This window comes from Cetorhinus maximus, chromosome 36 (assembly GCF_964194155.1).
Source record: "Cetorhinus maximus chromosome 36, sCetMax3.hap1.1, whole genome shotgun sequence".
NCBI classification, from domain to species: domain Eukaryota; kingdom Metazoa; phylum Chordata; class Chondrichthyes; order Lamniformes; family Cetorhinidae; genus Cetorhinus; species Cetorhinus maximus.
In genome coordinates, this window is record NC_135914.1 from 5,726,185 (window position 1) to 5,746,809 (window position 20,625).

The 20,625-nt window shown below is 46.7% G+C and overlaps 1 protein-coding gene across 4 annotated transcripts in view; it reads left to right on the forward strand.

The window, feature by feature from the left end:
* Window positions 1-20,625, forward strand: part of otud7b (OTU deubiquitinase 7B) — a 79,577-nt gene that overhangs the window by 8,860 nt on the left and 50,092 nt on the right. For all 4 annotated transcript variants that reach the window (XM_078534124.1, XM_078534125.1, XM_078534126.1 and 1 more), the window contains 6 exons: window positions 7,630-7,757; window positions 7,948-8,060; window positions 10,704-10,739; window positions 12,429-12,556; window positions 13,698-13,847; window positions 14,254-14,368. In XM_078534124.1, coding sequence (XP_078390250.1) covers window positions 7,630-7,757; window positions 7,948-8,060; window positions 10,704-10,739; window positions 12,429-12,556; window positions 13,698-13,847; window positions 14,254-14,368 — 670 coding nt within the window. The remainder of the gene's footprint in view (window positions 1-7,629; window positions 7,758-7,947; window positions 8,061-10,703; window positions 10,740-12,428; window positions 12,557-13,697; window positions 13,848-14,253; window positions 14,369-20,625) is intronic.

Here is a 20,625-nt window from a genome sequence, read left to right on the forward strand (position 1 = left end):
TAAAGATTCAATTCCTTCGGTAGTGAGAACTCATGTGGAGGAACAGAGGGTTCAATTGGTAAGGCAAGCAGCAGAGATAGGTGATGATTATGAGTTAGTTCATAGAGCTAAGCCATTTTTCCGTCACCCTTTTTAAATCCAAGAAGGATGGAAAGTGGGAAGCTGAAAGGAAGCTGAGTAGTCAAGGAAGAGAAGGAGAGGGTGGAAATTCGCAGGACGCTTTTTCTCAGAACAAAAAGGGTAGGAGTGACATTCAAAAATTGAGGTGTTTTCACTGTAATAAAGTTGGACACATGAAGTCAGTGTGTTGGAAATTGCAGGGAAAATCTGTTGGTATTATAGGGGCGCAAAAAAGCTCTGGAAATAAAAGTACTGTGGACTCTGAGGTTCAGGCACAAGAAAAAACAGTCATTTGTGCATGGGTAAAACAAGAAGAACCAGTGATAGGTAAAGAAGTGGGAATGTGTTCACAATTTATCCAAGAGTATTCTGAGGAGCAGGTTGCAGCAATGTTTCGAGATTGTGTGTGTGAAGGGAAAGTCTTTCCATGTGTACAGGGTGGAGTAGGTAAAGATTGTTAAAATTTTAAGAGACGCAGGGGCTAGTCAATCCTTAATGTTGTGGGATAGTGATATTTGTTGTTCAAAGGGAGTGTTGCAGGAGCAGGTGATAATAAGTGGGTTTCATGGAGATGCTAAACCTATTCCATTGTGGAAGGTAAATTTAAAGAGTAAGTAGAAAACAGGTGAGGTGATTCTTGGAGTAGTGGAAAAATAGCCCATTGCAGGGGTTCACTTTGTTCTGGGTAATGATATAGCTGGATCACAGATGTGGGTGATGCCTATGTTAGTTGAGCAGCCTGTAGAAGTGTTTTCAACAGAAGTGCTACAGAGAGAGCATCTTAGATTGTTTCCAGATTGTGTGATAACAAGATCACAGGCTCATAGGTTGAAACAAGAAGAACAGGAAGTTCAAAGGCAGGGAGAAGGTGTAGAAGTGCAATTAGCTGACACTGTGTTTGTTAAGGTTGTTCAGGAAGAAAGGCTGGAAGACAATGCAGCTGAGGCGTTTAACTCAAGGCATTTAATGGAGTTACAGAAAAAGGATTAGCAAATAAGACATTTATATCAGCAAGCTTACTCAGAAACAGAGGCAAAATGCATTCCAGAATGTCATTACCTTAAGGGTGATGTTTTAATGAGAAAATGGAGGTCTTATCATACTTCAGCAAATGAAAGCTAGAGGGAGGTGCATCAGATTGTAATACCATTTGGATATAGAAATGAGATTCTGAGGATAGCTCATGAAATTCAAATGGGGGATCATTTAGGGATTATAAAGGCACAGGTGAAAATACAAAAACATTTTTTTTGGCCTGGATTGCATTGGGATGTAGTCAAATTCTGTAGAACATGTCACACATGCCAGGTGATAGGGAAGCCACAAGCAGTGACTAAGCCAGCACCTTTAATTCCCATTCTAGCATTTGAAGAACCTTTAATTAGGGTCATGATTGATTGTGTAGGACCCCTCCCTAAGACTCAAAGTGAAAATCAGTACTTACTGACAATAATGGATATGTCTGCTAGGTTTCCTGAAGTAATATCTTTAAGAAATATTACAACAAAGAAAATTGTGGAAGAGTTAACTAAATTTTTTTACAAGATATAGCTTACATAAGGAAATACAATCAGATTAGGGTTCAAATTTCATGTCATAGCTGATTAAGGATGTAATGAGCAGTTTGGGGATAAAATAGTTTAAGTCAACAGTTTATCATCCAGAGTCACAAGGGGCTTTGGAAAGATGGCATCAAACTCTTAAAAACTATGATGAGGGTGTATAGTCAGGATTATCCACAGGATTGGATTAGGGGAATTCCATTCTTGTTATTTGCAATGAGGGTCGCTTCAAATGCATCGACTGGTTTTAGTCCTTTTGAACTAGTTTATGGTCATGAGGTGAGAGGACCACTGACGTTGATTCATGAGAAATTGGTGGGCCAAAATTCAGAAACTACTCTCCTGGATTATGTATCAAACTTCAGAGAGATTGGACAGAGCATGTGAGTTGGCTAGGGAACATTTAAAGATATCACAGTGTCATGAACAGCTAATTTCTAACTCTATGACCTAAACTCTACCCGTTCTTAAATCCCTATACACACACACATAGAAGACATATAAGACACACAAAAACATGGATTTTAAGGATGGGATAAAAAGTTCAATAGCACCAATTCCAGAGTACAGGATTCAATGGGTTGATTTTGATCGATGTCTTCCAAAGTCCTTTTAGTTCTTTGTTGATGACATGAGGTGGTCTTCCCAGCACTTTCAGTCTTTGGTTCATTGGTTTCTTCCATGGCACACTCTGTTCCAGGACAGCAACATTGTATATAGCCCTCACACTGTTCCAGTAGACATGTCTTGAAACTGCAGCCTTTGTAATTTTAATCCACAATCCAACAGGTGTTCTTTACAACAGAAATGAAAATATATGTTTTTTACATGCCTCCACCCTTAAAAAAGAAGAAACACTATTTCAAAACTGTGCTTCACCACAAGGTATGTGACACATGGACAACAAAACACGAGACTTACTTCCATTCATCCTCCCCCTAAATATGACAACACAGTGTCTAACTGTCTCAGTATTTTTGTATTGGCTGGTCGGATTGTAGGAAGTTCACTTTGTGCACTGTCTACTTCTCCTTCTACCTTACTCTTACTGTCTCTGTCATCGCCCATCACTCCTACCACCTGGCACGCTTGCTCTTTCTTATCTTCCCTGCGATGATATCGCTTCAACATGTTTATGTGACATAACCGTTTTTCCTTCCTACGCTCAGGAGTATCTATCAGATAAGTCACTTTTCTAACCCTCCTAACTACCTACCAGATTTCGCTTTCAGGGGTTCACCCTGAAAAGGCATTAATACCAATACTTCATCTGCTTGGAACGTCCTAGTTGTAGCATGTTTGTCTGCCCATTCTTTCATTTTTGCCTGTGAAATTTTTAAATGCTCTCGTGCTACTTTACATGCTCCTGTGAGTCTTTCAAGAAACATGGGCATGTAATCCAATATGGAGGATTCGTCTTTCTGCTTGAGGAACTTTTCCGTAATCACTTTTAATGATCCGCTTATTTCATGACCAAAGATCAATTCAAATGGACTAAATCCAGTGGATTTATTCAGAGAATCTCTGGTAGCAAATAGTAAGAAATCTAACCCTTTGTCCCAATCCTTTGGGTGTTCATGGCAATAGGTCTTAATCATGGTTTTGAAAGCCTGATGGTATATCTCCAAGGCTCCCTGTGCCTGTGGATGATAGGGGTAGATTTTAATTCTTTGATACCCAAACTGCTGATTGTGTCCCAGAGAATTTTAAACATGAAGTTAGAATCTTGGTGGTCAGATTGCATTTCAGTTAGTAGGCCATAACATCAGCAACTTTGTATATCCCCCTCACACTGTTCCAGTAGACATGCCTTTCAAACTGCAGCCATTGCAATTTTAATCCACAGTCCAACAGAAATAAAATGATATGTTCTTTACAACGGCAAGCGATGACAGTGAAGGCAGATAGGAAAGTTACAGTTGTGTTGCTGGGGAGAAAGTGCTGGCTCTGTTACCAGTACTGGCTGACTTGTTAAAGGCAAGGTTTAGTGGGCCTTTCAGGATTGAAAAGAAGCTGAGTGAAGTAAATTATTTAATAAATACTCCAGATAGAAGAAAGAAGCAGAGGGTGTGTCATGTAAATATGCATAAAAAGTACTTTGACAGGGAAGAGGAACAAAAGGAGGTGTTAGTGGTGGTAGATAATGAGAAAGAAGTAAAAATGCAGGATTCTGAAATTAATTTTCCTCTAATCAAACTGGATAATGAGGCGGTACTTGAAAATTAAAATGTCATATTGAGTTACCTTCCAGACAACTGTCAAAGTGATTTGGAGAAGCTATTGCAGTCACGCAAAGCTATTTGTGGGAATAAGTTGGGGAGGACAAATTTAGCTATACATGATATATGTGTAGAAGTTTCATCTTCGCTAAGGCAACATCCTTGTAGATTAAATCGGACAAAGTTATCACAAGTACAAAAAGAAATTGAATTCACGCTTCAAAATGATATCATTGAGTCTATAGTTGCAGTAACTGGAGTTCGCCCATTGTACTGGTACCGAAACTGGATGGAACACAAAGACTGTGTGTGGACTATCGAAAGATGAACGCAGTGACAAAGCGGATTCATGTCCTATACCATGGTTGGAAGATTGTATTGAGAAACTGGGACAATCAAAATTTATCATAAAGATCAACTTGCTAAGAGGATGTTGGCAAGTAGCGGTATCAGAGAGAACAAAGGCGGTATCGGCTCTTGTGACACCAGATGGACTACAGCAGTTTAAAGTCAAGCTAATTGGTATGACAAATGCACTTGTGACATTTCAAAGACTGACAAACAAAGGTCTGAGTAATTGTGCTGTTTATATTGACGACTTGATAGTTTTCAGTGAGATGTGGGAGGAGCATTTACAACACCTGGAAAAATTATTTATTTATTCGATTACCAGAAGCTAATTTGGTGGTGAACTTGGCTAAAAGTGAATTTGCAAAAGCGCAAGTTACGTATCTAGGCCGTACCATTGGACATGGTAAAGTGTCTCCGAGAGATGTGAAAGTCGAGGCTATTATGGATTTCCCAGTGCCTACAGCAAAACAAGTTTTGAGATTTCTGGGCATGAGTGGGTTTTATTGGAAATTTGTGCCAAATTTTAGCCAAGTGGTTGCTCCACTGAATGAACTATTAAAAAGGAACAAGAATTTTCAATGGACACTGGAGTATCAGAAGGCGTTTGATAGTTTGAAAACTGTATTAACTACGACACCAGTTTTGGCAGTGCTAAGTTACGCCGAGCAATTTAAGTTGGCCGTTGACTCAAGTGATCTAGGCGTCGGGGCCGTACTGTTACAAGAAGATGGCACTGGAATTGAAAAACTGATCGGGTGTTTTTCACGGAAGTTGAATGTACAGCGGAGAAGATATTCAATGACTGAAAAGGAGACTTTGGGTTTGGTGTTAGCATTGCAGCGTTTTGAGATTTATGTTGCAAACGATTCGTCAGAAACAATTTGTTTATACAGACCACAATCCTTTAAAGTTTCTTGATGAATTTCGAGACAGAAGTGCAAGGCTATTCAGATGGATCTTATTACTGCAACCATTTAATCTACAGATTATACATGTGACAGGATGAGAAAATCTGATTGCAGATGCATTGTCAATCATTGAAGCTTAAAGGGAAAATTGGACATTTAAAAACTTGGACACTGGACTAGAATGATTTCTGTTGATACCAAGGATTTGTGTATATATTGTTATGTTGATGCATGCATCTGGTAATGTCATAGTATAATAAGTATAGGAGGTAACGTAAGATGGGTTCAGAAAATGAAGCCGTCTTTTGAAGTTATAATGGTTCATTTTTTAAGAAGGAGGGGGACGTCAGGAAGATATAATTTTTATAATATTAGAATTTATTGCAAAGTAAAGTAAAAGTGGGGCGTGTGTGTGTGTCTTAATTGAATTAAAGGCAGCTGGTCTGAAGGCTTTGATGCAACAGAAGATAAGCTAGGTTTGTATTTGTTAAGTAGGTAAACATAGGGGAAGTTTTAGAATGGAAGGTGTAAAGGGAACGATTACATTTTTAAATAAACCAGACTAGCTTGAATTCAAAAGAGGGGGTGAAATATTACACCTAGCCAGGAGACGTTAAGATACAGTGTGTTTATTTTCCCCAAAGATTACTGGTAAAATTGGTACTATGATAGATTTTTATTATTAGAGAGGTAAAGTCCAAAGACATAGTGAAACAATGGGAATTAGCATTCAAAGGGGAAAATATGTATAAAGAAGAGAAGGCTGTGTGTAAGGACAGACATTCTAAGATCTAAAACAAGTGTGAAAAAGCTTCCATCTTCTACACTGCAAGCTGCCGTCTACAAAAAACTGAAGTTAAGAAAACTCACTTTGAATTGGATTGTTCAGGGTATCATGTTTCTTTGCCTGAGTCCTTTAAAATCTATGTGTCTTACTGTTGCCTCAACAAAAGTGTAACTGGAGGTTAGATTAACTAGGGGATTTAGAAGTTATCATAGTAATAGTTTTTTAGATCTATGTGTGTACTTAAAATAATTTCTTCTATTAATAAAGGTTTAATTTAGTTTTGTAAGAAACTTAAAGACTCGGTGCTCTTATTACTAGTGAATTCAAGGCACGCACCTCAAAATTTATACAAATTGCAAAGCAGTTGTAGCAGTTGCTTCAAGTATCTCTTTGGGATTCGAACAGCTCAGCATTGACCATCAGCTGTGCCATAACATACACATAGTAGGACTGTGCGCTGAGTTGTACACGGAGTCAGACTGTGCAATGAATTGTGCTGTGATTTGTATGCGTGGTCGGACTGTGTGATGCACTGTACTGTGATTTGTGTACACAGTCGAACTATGCAATGTATTGTGCTGTGATTTTTGTATACAGTCGGACTGTGCGATGTATTAAGCTGTGATTGTACGTACAGTTGTACTGTGCAATGTGTTGTGCTGTGATTTGTGTACACAATCGGACTGTACAATGTATCGTGCTGTGATTTGTGTACACAGTCGGACTGCGCGATGTATTGTGCTGTGATTTGTACGCACAGTCGGATTGTGCAATGCATTGTGCTGAAAGTTGTATGCGCAGTCGGACTGTGCAGTTTATAGTGCGCTGATTTATACGCACAGTCGGACTGCGCGGTGTATGATGCGCTGAGTTGTACACACAGTCGAACTGTGTGGTGCACGGTGTACTGCGTTGTGCGCATAGTTGGACTGTGGTGCCTAGTGCACTGAGTTGTATGTAAATCGGACTGTGCAGTGTATAGTACGTTGATTTATATGCGCAGTCGGACTGCACGGTGTACAGTGCGCTGAGTTGTGCGCACTGTCGGACTATGCAGTTGTAGTGTGCTGAGTTATATACACAGTGGGACTGTGCGGTGTATAGTGCACCAGTTTGTGTACACAGTCGGACTGTATGGTGTATTGTGCGCTCGGTTGTATGCACAGTTGGACTGTGCGGTGTATTGTTCAGTGATTTGTACACAGTCGGATTATGTGGTACATTGTACTGTGATTTGCAAGCACAGTCAGACTGTATGGTGCATAGTGTGCTGCGTTGTACGCACAGTCGGACTGTGCAGTGTATTGTGCGCCGTGTTGTATGCACAGTTGGACTGTGTGGGGTGTAGTGCGCTGAGTTATACGCACAATCGGACTGTACAGTGTGTGGTGCACTGAGTTGTACGCACCGTCGGACTGTGCAGTGTATAGTGCGCTGAGTTGTACGCACGTCGGACTGTGCAGTGTATAGTGCGCTGAGTTTTACGCACTGTCAGACTGTGCAGTATATAGTGCACTGAGTTGTACGCACCATCAGACTGTGCAGTTTATAGTGCGCTGAGTTGTACGCACCGTCGGACTGTGCAGTGTATAGTGCGCTGAATTGTACGCACCGTCGGACTGTGCAGTGTATAGTGCGCTGAGTGGTACGCACAGTTGAAGTTTGATGTGATTTGTACACAGGGATGTGGGGATTCCATGATCGGGATCTGATGTTAAGGAAGGCTCTGTATTCACTGATGGAGAAAGGGGCGGAGAAGGAGGCTTTAAAGAGGAGGTGGCGGTGGCAACAAACCCAACAGAACAAGGAGGTAAATAACCAGCTGAACTCTGCAAACCCTTTCCTTTCTCTTTTCAACACTTCTTGCTCTTTGCCACACGCTTGCCTTGAGTCTGGAAGCCCCCTACTCCTGGTCACTATCCTGTATGAGTTGTGTTGTAGCAAGGTGCAGGGGACTGCTTCATCGATCTCTGTGACTCCCCATTCTCTTTCCTTTCCAGTCTGGTCTGGTTTACACAGAGGAGGAATGGCAGAAGGAATGGAACGAGTTGATAAAACTGGCATCCAGTGAGCCTCGTATTCATTATGGAACCAACGGAAGTGGCTGTGGAGGGTAAGAGGAACGGGGCAGGAGGGGAGGGTAAGAGGACCGGGGCAGGAGGGGAGGGTAAGAGGAACGGGGCAGGAGGGGAGGGTAAGAGGAACGGGGCAGGAGGGGAGGGTAAGAGAAACGGGGCAGGAGGGGAGGGTAAGAGGAACGGGGCAGGAGGGGAGGGTAAGAGGAACGGGGCAGGAGGGGAGGGTAAGAGGAACGGGGCAGGAGGGGAGGGTAAGAGGAACGGGGCAGGAGGGGAGGGCGAGAGGAACGGGGCAGGAGGGGAGGGCGAGAGGAACGGGGCGGGAGGGGAGGGCGAGAGGAACGGGGCGGGAGGGGAGGGCGAGAGGAACGGGGCGGGAGGGGAGGGCGAGAGGAACGGGGCGGGAGGGGAGGGCGAGAGGAACGGGGCGGGAGGGGAGGGCGAGAGGAACGGGGCGGGAGGGGAGGGCGAGAGGAACGGGCAAGAGGGGAGGGTAAGAGGAATGGGGCAGGGGTTTTCAGAGAGAGAGAGCAGGTTACGGAGATATGAGAAGAAAATCCAGCTAGATGTTATTGTGCGATTACTGGAATCTTCCACGCACAGGAGAGAGAGGTTTTAGGTATTGTTCCGTTCAGGCTAGGAGCTATTCAGCTGCACTGCTCTTCACACAAACCTGGTCACCTGGTCAGGCGCGAATTAAAATGCTATTGTCAGGCAGCTCCCTTGGTCCAGGACTCCTTTCCGGCACCATCTTGTCTTTCATAGCACACTCTGTTCCAGGACTGCAACATTGTACATGTCTCTCATCCTGTTCCAGTGGACATGCCTTTACAAACTACAGCCATTGTAAGCCTAATCCACAGTCCAATAGAAAATAAAAAGATATGTTCCTTACAGTATAAAGAATGGCAGAGAATGACTATAAGGTTAGTCAGGAGAAAGAAATTAGAATATGAAAGGAAGCTAGCTAGAAATGTAAAAATGGATAGCAAGAGTTTCTACAGGTATTTAAAAAGGAAAAGGGTAAGTAAAGTGAGTGTTGGTCCTCTAGAGAGTGACAATGGGGAGTTAATAGTAGATAAGGAAATCGTGGATGAAATGAACGAATATTTTGCTTCTGTAGAGTATACAAAAAATATTCCAGTGATAGCTGTAAATCAGGAGGTGGAAGGGAGAGAGGAACTTGGTGAAATTACAATCACTAGGGAAGCGGTACTGAGCAAACTGATGGAGCTGTGGGCTGACAAGTCTCCGGGTCCTGATGGACTTCATCCTAGGGTCTTAAAAGAGGTGGCTGATGAGGTAGTCGATGTGTTGGTGTTAATTTTCCAAAATTCACCAGATTCTGGAAAGGTTCCATTAGACTGGAAAGCAGCAAATATAACTCCTCTATTCAAGAAGAGAGAGAGGCAGAAAACAGGAAACTATAGGTCAGTTAGCTTGACGTTTGTCATGGGGAAGGTGTTCAAATCGACCGGTAAGGAGGTTTTAGCTGGTTATAGGTAATTAGGAAGAGTCAGCATGGATGTGAAAGGGAAACCATGTTTAACCAATTTATTGAAGTTCTTTGAAGGAGTAACATGCTCGGTGGATAAAGGGGAACCTGTAGACCTACTGAACTTGGATTTCCAGAAGGCATTTGATAAGGTGCCACATCAAAGGTTATTGTGGAAAATACATGCTCATGGTGTAGGGAGTGACATATTAGCATGGATAGAAGATTGGCTGGCTGGCAGAAAGCAGACAGTGTGCATAAATGGGTCTCTCTCTGATTGACAGGATGTGACACGTGGAGTCCCGCAGGGGTCTGTGCTGGGGCCTCAACTTTTTACAATTTACATCAATGACTTAGGTGAGGGGAGTGAAGACATGGAGCTAAATTTGCAGATGACACAAAGATAGGTCGGAAAGTATGTTGTGAAGAGGACGTAAGGAGGTTGCAGACGGATATAGATGGGTTGAGTGACTGGGCAAAAATCTGGCAGCTGGAGTATAATGTGGGAAAATATGAAGTTGTTAATTTTGGCAGGAAGAATAAAAAAGTAGAGTATTACTTAAATGGAAAACGGCTGCAGAATTCTGAGGTGCAGAGGGATCTGGGTGTTGTAGTGCATGAGTCACAATAAGTTAGTATGCAGATACAGCAAGTAATTAAGAAGGTTAATGGAATGCTATCCTTTATTACGAGAGGGATTGAACATAAAAGGATTTAATGTTTCATTTATACAGGGCATTGGTGAGACCACATCTCGCATAGTGTGTGGAGTTTTAGTCTCCTTATTTAAGGAAGGATGTAAATGCATTGGAGACGGTTCAGAAGAGGTTTACTAGATTGATACCTGGAATGAGTGGGTTGTCTGATGAGGAAAGGTTGGACAGACTGGGCTTGTTTCCACTGGAGTTTAGAAGAGTGAGGGGTGACTTGATTGAAGTCTATAAGATCCTAAACGGTATTGACAAAGGGAGGGGAGAGAGAGAGAGAGATGCCCCAGTGCTGAGGAGAGAGAGAGAACAATACCCCCAGTGCAGTAGGGTTGGGGAGAGAGAGCCCCAGACTTGAGTTGGGGGGGAGGAGAGACCGGTCCCCAGTGCTGGGGAACTTGCTGAGAGGGGTAGCGGACTGTCTGTGAGGGGCTGAGACTCAGCTGGTTTGATTCTGTTCTATTTTTATCTTTCAGGAGACTGGCAAATTCAACCTTCCCTGCACTTAACAGGCAAGTCTCTCTGGGGCAGACATCCGTCTGGGCTGGGACTTCACTCGAGACAGACAGCCGGCTGGGCCTGTCTGTGGGCAGCTGGGGGGGGCGGGGGAGGGGGGGTGAATAGGGGCCTGTCTGTGGGTGGGGGATAGGGGCCTAAGGGCCTCTCTGGGGGTGTGGGGATGGAATAGGAGCTGGCCTGGAGTTGGGAGTGGGGGTGGGGGTTGGGGATGTGATATGGTTCTGTCTGGGGTTTTGGGGGTGGGGGTGGGGGTGTTAATGGGTCTGACTCGGTGGGGGTTGGGGATGTGATATGGGTCTGTCTGGGATTTTGGGGGTGGGGGTGTTAATGGGTCTGACTGGGTGGGGGTTGGGGATGTGACATGGGTCTGTCTGGGGTTTTGGGGGTGGGGGTGTTAATGGGTCTGACTCAGTTGGGGTTGGGGATGTGATATGGGTCTGTCTGGGGTTTTGGGGGTGGGGGGTGTTAATGGGTCTGACTCGGTGGGGGGTGGGGGTGGGGGTTGGGGATGTGATATGGGTCTGTCTGGGGTTTCGGGGTGGGGGTGTTAATGGGTCTGACTCAGTTGGGGGTAGGAGTCGAGGTTGGGGATGTGATATGGGTCTGTCTGGGGTTTTGGGGGTGGGGGTGTTAATGGGTCTGACTTAGTGGGGGGTGGGGGTTGGGGATGTGATATGGGTCTGTCTGGGGTTTTGGGGGTGGGGGTGTTAATGGGTCTGACTCAGTGGGGGGTGGGGGTTGGGGATGTGATATGGGTCTGTCTGGGGTTTTGGGGGTGGGGGTGTTAATGGGTCTGACTCAGTGGGGGTTGGGGATGTGATATGGGTCTGTCTGGGGTTTTGGGGGTGGGGGTGTTAATGGGTCTGACTCAGTGAGGGGTGGGGGTTGGGGATGTGATATGGGTCTGTCTGGGGTTTTGGGGGTGGGGGTGTTAATGGGTCTGACTCAGTGGGGGGTGGGGGTGGGGGTTGGGGATGTGATATGGGTCTGTCTGGGGTTTTGGGGGTGGGGGTGTTAATGGGTCTGACTCAGTGGGGGATGGGGGTTGGGGATGTGATATGGGTCTGTCTGGGGTTTTGGGGGTGGGGGTGTTAATGGGTCTGACTCAGTGGGGGGTGGGGGTTGGGGATGTGATATGGGTCTGTCTGGGGTTTTGGGGGTGTTAATGGGTCTGACTCAGTGGGGGTTGGGGGTTGGGGATGTGATATGGGTCTGTCTGGGGTTTTGGGGGTGGGGGTGTTAATGGGTCTGACTCAGTGGGGGGTGGGGGTTATGGGTCTGTCTGTCTTTGGTGAGTGTATTGTGAAAAGCTGTGATGCAGCAGGAGCAGAGGAGATGGTTTTCCTGATGTGAATCCTTCCTGCCCTGTCTCCGATTATCCCTCACTCTCGCTGGGAGATGGGGGGATGCAGGGTACTCGTATTGAGCAGCATTTCACTATTGCTGCTTCAGACCTGGGCCATGTGTACTGCTCTCTGGACACTGGATACAGAGACTGAGACAGACCGTGGGAATGTGGAGGCTGCAATTGGACTCTTATTGTTAGGGATCCTGTCTGGTCACGTGCTCCACAACTGGCATTGGAGGATCTGCCTGAGTTTCCTTAGTGAGCACTTTGTAAGCGTGTAACAGTGAGCTGGCTGTCTCCGTGACCATGTTAACATGAGGGTTTTCTCTTGCAGTGTAGACAGCTCTGAGGAACCTGTGTATGAGAGTTTGGAGGAGTTCCACGTCTTCGTCCTGGCTCATGTGCTGCGAAGGCCAATCGTGGTCGTAGCGGACACCATGCTCCGGGATTCAGGCGGAGAAGGTGGGTGTGAACCATCGGTACAGCCCCACTGGACTCCCCAAAACTGAAAAGCTCCCTCTACACCGTCCCCATCAAACACTCCCAGGACAGGTACAGCACGGGGTTAGATACAGAGTAAAGCTCCCTCTACACCGTCCCCATCAAACACTCCCAGGACAGGTACAGCACGGGGTTAGATACAGAGTAAAGCTCCCTCTACACTGTCCCCATCAAACACTCCCAGGACAGGTACAGCACGGGGTTAGATACAGAGTAAAGCTCCCTCTACACTGTCCCCATCAAACACTCCCAGGACAGGTACAGCATGGGGTTAGATACAGAGTAAAGCTCCCTCTACACTGTCCCCATCAAACACTCCCAGGACAGGTACAGCACGGGGTTAGATACAGAGTAAAGCTCCCTCTACACTGTCCCCATCAAACACTCCCAGGACAGGTACAGCATGGGGTTAGATACAGAGTAAAGCTCCCTCTACACTGTCCCCATCAAACACTCCCAGGACAGGTACAGCACGGGGTTAGATACAGAGTAAAGCTCCCTCTACACTGTCCCCATCAAACACTCCCAGGACAGGTACAGCACGGGGTTAGATACAGAGTAAAGCTCCCTCTACACTGTCCCAGTATTCTGCCTCAGCATCCATTTCAGAACAGCCTTCAGAGACAGGCGCTATACCTCTCCCGTTGTCCTGTCTCTGATTCTCTCTTTCTATAACACAGCAAACACACACACAGCAGATACTGAGTCGAGACAGAGAATGTCTCTTGGTTGGTGAGCCTTCCCCTGGCGCAGACACATTTGGCCCTGCAGCCCAAGGCTGATCTGTGATACTGCACACCGCCCTCAACTCCCCCTCCCCCTCCCCCTCAACTCCCCCTCCCCTTCAACTCTCCCTCCCCCTCAACTCCCCCTCCCCCTCGATTGCTGCACACCGCCCTCAACTCCCCCTCCCCCTCGATTGCTGCACACCACCCTCAACTCCCCCTCCCCCTCGATTGCTTGCTGAGCAGAGGGCCCCTCCCACTGACGGAGCAGTGACGGAGGAGGGGGGGAAGAGCGGACACTGTTTGCCTGTCCGTTTCTCTCTGTTACTGTGGGTGTGTCGCTGCTCTGACTGAGACTTGCTCTGCTTGGTTTACAGCCTTCGCCCCAATACCGTTTGGTGGCATTTACCTGCCTCTGGAGGTTTCAGCAAACAAATGCCACCGATCTCCGCTGGTGCTGGCCTATGATCAGGCTCACTTCTCAGCTCTCGTCTCCATGGAACAGAGAGAGACCAGCAAAGAACAAGGTACTGACGTAGGAATACTCCCACCACACTGTTACTGTCCCATTCACAGGAGGCGTCTTCCCTGGTGCCCTGAGTCCAGTGTTTAACCCTCAACAAACATCAGACAAACACTCGCTCTCATCATAATCTGCTTGTTATTTGGAGGATTTCACCCACCACAAATTTGCTGTCACATTTCCTACATGGTTAGACGTGACTACATTGCAAACAGTAAGTTTCAGTGGCTGTGAAGCACTTTGGGATGTCCCGAGGAGGTGAATGGCGCTATATAAATGCAGGTCCTTTCCTTTCTAGTCTCTGGGTTATGATTTGGGCTTGTGGATTGTATCTGTCCCTGTCAGCAAGCAGCTTGTAAACGCCTCCGTCACCGTTCAGCCAAGTTTCTAACAATTCCTCACTTTTCCAGCTGTGATTCCTCTGACGGACTCCGAACACAAGCTGCTTCCCGTTCATTTTGCGGTGGATCCGGGGAAGGATTGGGAATGGGGGCAGGATGACAATGACAATGTGCGATTGGCCAGGTGAGTTGGTGACTCTGAAGGTGTGCAAGATGTTCCCACGCTGGCTGAGAATCTCTTGCTGTGTAAATTGGTGAAGGATTTGCTTGTCAGTGATTTGTCCCACTCAGTGGGGTGAGACATTTCATCTGAGGTCACCAGACCAGGCTGCAGTTTTCCTGTGAAGTCATCCGAGGGTGGGGAGGACAGGATTGGTGCTGGAGGGTAACTGGTTGGCCTCAGACTCCTGGGTTCAGAGATAGATCAGTTCCTGTTCAGGATCACCATCTCCCAGTAAACACTGAGGCTCAGGACAAGGTTGTCGCAGCTGAATCTCCTGTTAGTATTCACTCTCTCACCTTGGCTGTCAGATAGGGTGAGCTCCAGAGGGTCATATGTGCCCCTGGAAATGTTGACCTTCACTAGCCTGTGTCTTCGGTCTCCTTGCTGGAGTTGGCGTCAGTTCTCCAATTTGACACTGCCTTGTGTTTCCACAAGAAGCTACTGAGGACCTTCCTTGTTGGTTAAAGTACACCAAACCCCAGAGTATAGAGGAGGTGTGGGTGACTGCTTGTGAGAGGACAAACACACCACACCGGGAATCTCCATAAAGCACCACTGTGGCCTGTAGACCACACTCACCCCGGGAATCTCTATAAACCACCACTGTGACCTGTAGACCACACACATCACACCGGGAATCTCCATAAACCACCACTGTGACCTGTAGACCACACTCACCCCGGGAATCTCTATAAACCACCACTGTGATCTGTAGACCACACACACACCGGGAATCTCTATAAACCACCACTGTGATCTGTAGACAACACTCACCACACCGGGAATCTCTATAAACCACCACTGTGACCTGTAGACCACACACACACCGGGAATCTCTATAAACCACCACTGTGATCTGTAGACCACACACACACCGGGAATCTCTATAAAACCACCACTGTGACCTGTAGACCACACACACACCGGGAATCTCTATAAACCACCACTGTGACCTGTAGACCACACACACACCGGGAATCTCTATAAAACCACCACTGTGACCTGTAGACCACACACACACCGGGAATCTCTATAAAACCACCACTGTGATCTGTAGACCACACACACACACACCGGGAATCTCTATAAACCACCACTGTGACCTGTAGACCACACACACACCGGGAATCTCTATAAACCACCACTGTGACCTGTAGACCACACACACACAGGGAATCTCTATAAACCACCACTGTGATCTGTAGACCACACACATCACACCGGGAATCTCTATAAACCACCACTGTGACCTGTAGACCACACACATCACACCGGGAATCTCCATAAACCACCACTGTGACCTGTAGACCACACACATCACACCGGGAATCTCCATAAACCACCACTGTGATCTGTAGACCACACACACACCGGGAATGTCTATAAACCACCACTGTGACCTGTAGACCACACACATCACACCGGGAATCTCTATAAAACCACTACTGTGATCTGTAGACCACACACATCACACTAGGAATCTCCATAAACCACCACTGTGATCTGTAGACCCCACACACACCGGGAATCTCTATAAACCACCACTGTGACCTGTAGACCACACACATCACACTGGGAATCTCCATAAACCACCACTGTGACCTGTAGACCACACACATCACACCGGGAATCTCCATGAACCACCACTGTGATCTGTAGACCACACACACACCGGGAATCTCTATAAACCACCACTGTGACCTGTAGACCACACACATCACACCGGGAATCTCCATAAACCACCACTGTGACCTGTAGACCACACTCACCCCGGGAATCTCTATAAACCACCACTGTGATCTGTAGACCACACACACACCGGGAATCTCTATAAACCACCACTGTGATCTGTAGACAACACTCACCACACCGGGAATCTCTATAAACCACCACTGTGACCTGTAGACCACACACACACCGGGAATCTCTATAAACCACCACTGTGATCTGTAGACCACACACACACCGGGAATCTCTATAAAACCACCACTGTGACCTGTAGACCACACACACACCGGGAATCTCTATAAACCACCACTGTGACCTGTAGACCACACACACACCGGGAATCTCTATAAAACCACCACTGTGACCTGTAGACCACACACACACCGGGAATCTCTATAAAACCACCACTGTGATCTGTAGACCACACACACACACACACCGGGAATCTCTATAAACCACCACTGTGACCTGTAGACCACACACACACCGGGAATCTCTATAAACCACCACTGTGATCTGTAGACCACACACACACCGGGAATCTCTATAAAACCACCACTGTGACCTGTAGACAACACTCACCACACTGGGAATCTCTATAAAACCACCACTGTGATCTGTAGACCACACACACACACACCGGGAATCTCTATAAAACCACCACTGTGACCTGTAGACAACACTCACCACACTGGGAATCTCTATAAAACCACCACTGTGATCTGTAGACCACACACACACACACCGGGAATCTCTATAAATCACCACTGTGACCTGTAGACCACACACACACCGGGAATCTCTATAAAACCACCACTGTGATCTGTAGACCACACACACACACACCGGGAATCTCTATAAACCACCACTGTGACCTGTAGACAACACTCACCACACTGGGAATCTCTATAAAACCACCACTGTGATCTGTAGACCACACACGCACCGGGAATCTCTATAAACCACCACTGTGACCTGTAGACCACACACACACCGGGAATCTCTATAAAACCACCACTGTGATCTGTAGACCACACACACACCGGGAATCTCTATAAACCACCACTGTGACCTGTAGACCACACACACACCGGGAATCTCTATAAAACCACCACTGTGACCTGTAGACCACACACACACCGGGAATCTCTATAAACCACCACTGTGACCTGTAGACCACACTCACCCCGGGAATCTCTATAAACCACCACTGTGATCTGTAGACCACACACACACCGGGAATCTCTATAAACCACCACTGTGATCTGTAGACCACACACACACCGGGAATCTCCATAAACCACCACTGTGACCTATAGACCACACACACCACACCGGGAATCTCTATAAATCCACCACTGTGACCTGTAGACCACACACATCACACTAGGAATCTCTATAAACCACCACTGTGATCTGTAGACCACACACACACCGGGAATCTCTATAAACCACCACTGTGACCTGTAGACCACACACATCACACCGGGAATCTCCATGAACCACCACTGTGATCTGTAGACCACACACACACCGGGAATCTCTATAAACCACCACTGTGACCTGTAGACCACACACATCACACCGGGAATCTCCATAAACCACCACTGTGACCTGTAGACCACACTCACCCCGGGAATCTCTATAAACCACCACTGTGATCTGTAGACCACACACACACCGGGAATCTCTATAAACCACCACTGTGATCTGTAGACAACACTCACCACACCGGGAATCTCTATAAACCACCACTGTGACCTGTAGACCACACACACACCGGGAATCTCTATAAACCACCACTGTGATCTGTAGACCACACACACACCGGGAATCTCTATAAAACCACCACTGTGACCTGTAGACCACACACACACCGGGAATCTCTATAAACCACCACTGTGACCTGTAGACCACACACACACCGGGAATCTCTATAAAACCACCACTGTGACCTGTAGACCACACACACACCGGGAATCTCTATAAAACCACCACTGTGATCTGTAGACCACACACACACACACACCGGGAATCTCTATAAACCACCACTGTGACCTGTAGACCACACACACACCGGGAATCTCTATAAACCACCACTGTGATCTGTAGACCACACACACACCGGGAATCTCTATAAAACCACCACTGTGACCTGTAGACAACACTCACCACACTGGGAATCTCTATAAAACCACCACTGTGATCTGTAGACCACACACACACACACCGGGAATCTCTATAAAACCACCACTGTGACCTGTAGACAACACTCACCACACTGGGAATCTCTATAAAACCACCACTGTGATCTGTAGACCACACACACACACACCGGGAATCTCTATAAATCACCACTGTGACCTGTAGACCACACACACACCGGGAATCTCTATAAAACCACCACTGTGATCTGTAGACCACACACACACACACCAGGAATCTCTATAAACCACCACTGTGACCTGTAGACAACACTCACCACACTGGGAATCTCTATAAAACCACCACTGTGATCTGTAGACCACACACGCACCGGGAATCTCTATAAACCACCACTGTGATCTGTAGACCACACACACACCGGGAATCTCTATAAACCACCACTGTGATCTGTAGACCACACACACACCGGGAATCTCCATAAACCACCACTGTGACCTATAGACCACACACACCACACCGGGAATCTCTATAAATCCACCACTGTGACCTGTAGACCACACACACACCGGGAATCTCTATAAACCACCACTGTGACCTGTAGACCACACTCACACCGGGAATCTCTATAAAACCACCACTGTGACCTGTAAACAACACTCTCCACACCGGAAATCACTATAAAAGCACCACTATGACCTGTAGACAACACACACACACCGGGAATCTCTATAAAACCACCACTGTGATCTGTAGACCACACACACACTGGGAATCTCTATAAAACCACCACTGTGACCTGTAGACAACACTCACCACACTGGGAATCTCTATAAAACCACCACTGTGACCTGTAGACCACACACACACCGGGAATCTCTATAAAACCACCACTGTGACCTGTAGACCACACACACACCGGGAATCTCTATAAAACCACCACTGTGATCTGTAGACCACACACACACACCGGGAATCTCTATAAACCACCACTGTGACCTGTAGACCACACACACACCGGGAATCTCTATAAACCACCAATGTGACCTATAGACCACACACACCACACCGGGAATCTCTATAAATCCACCACTGTGACCTGTAGACCACACACACACCGGGAATCTCTATAAACCACCACTGTGACCTGTAGACCACACACACACACCGGGAATCTCTATAAAACCACCACTGTGACCTGTAGACCACACACACCATACCGGGAATCTCTATAAAACCACCACTGTGATCTGTAGACCACACTCACCACACCGGGAATCTCTATAAACCACCACTGTGATCTATAAACGACACTCACCACACCGGGAATCTCTATAAGACCACCACTGTGATCTGTAGACAACACACACACCGGGAATCTCTATAAAACCACCACTGTGATCTGTAAACCACACTCACACTGGGTATCTCCATAAAACCACCACTGTGACCTGTAGACCACACTCACCACACCGGGAATCTCCATAAACCACCACTGTGACCTGTAAACAACACTCACCACACCGGGAATCTCTATAAACCACCACTGTGACCTGTAGACCACACACACACCGGGAATCTCTATAAACCACCACTGTGACCTGTAAATAACACTCACCACACCGGGAATCTCTATCAACCACCACTGTGACCTGTAGAGCACACACACACCGGGAATCTCTATAAAACCACCACTGTGATCTGTAGACCACACACACACACCGGGAATCTCTATAAACCACCACTGTGATCTGTAGACCACACACACACCGGGAATCTCTATAAACCACCACTGTGATCTGTAGACCACACACACACCGGGAATCTCTATAAACCACCACTGTGACCTATAGACCACACACACCACACCGGGAATCTCTATAAAATCACTACTGTGATCTGTAGACCACATACATCACACCGGGAATCTCCATAAACCAGCACTGTGATCTGTAGACCACACACACACCGGGAATCTATATAAACCACCACTGTGACCTGTAGACCACACACATCACACCGGGAATCTCCATAAACCACCACTGTGACCTGTAGACCACACACATCACACCGGGAATCTCTATAAACCACCACTGTGACCTGTAGACCACACACACACCGGGAATCTCTATTAACCACCACTGTGACCTGTAAACAACACTCACCACACCGGGAATCTCTATCAACCACCACTGTGACCGGTAGACCACACACACACCGGGAATCTCTATAAAACCACCACTGTGATCTGTAGACCACACACACACACCGGGAATCTCTATAAACCACCACTGTGATCTGTAGACCACACACACACCGGGAATCTC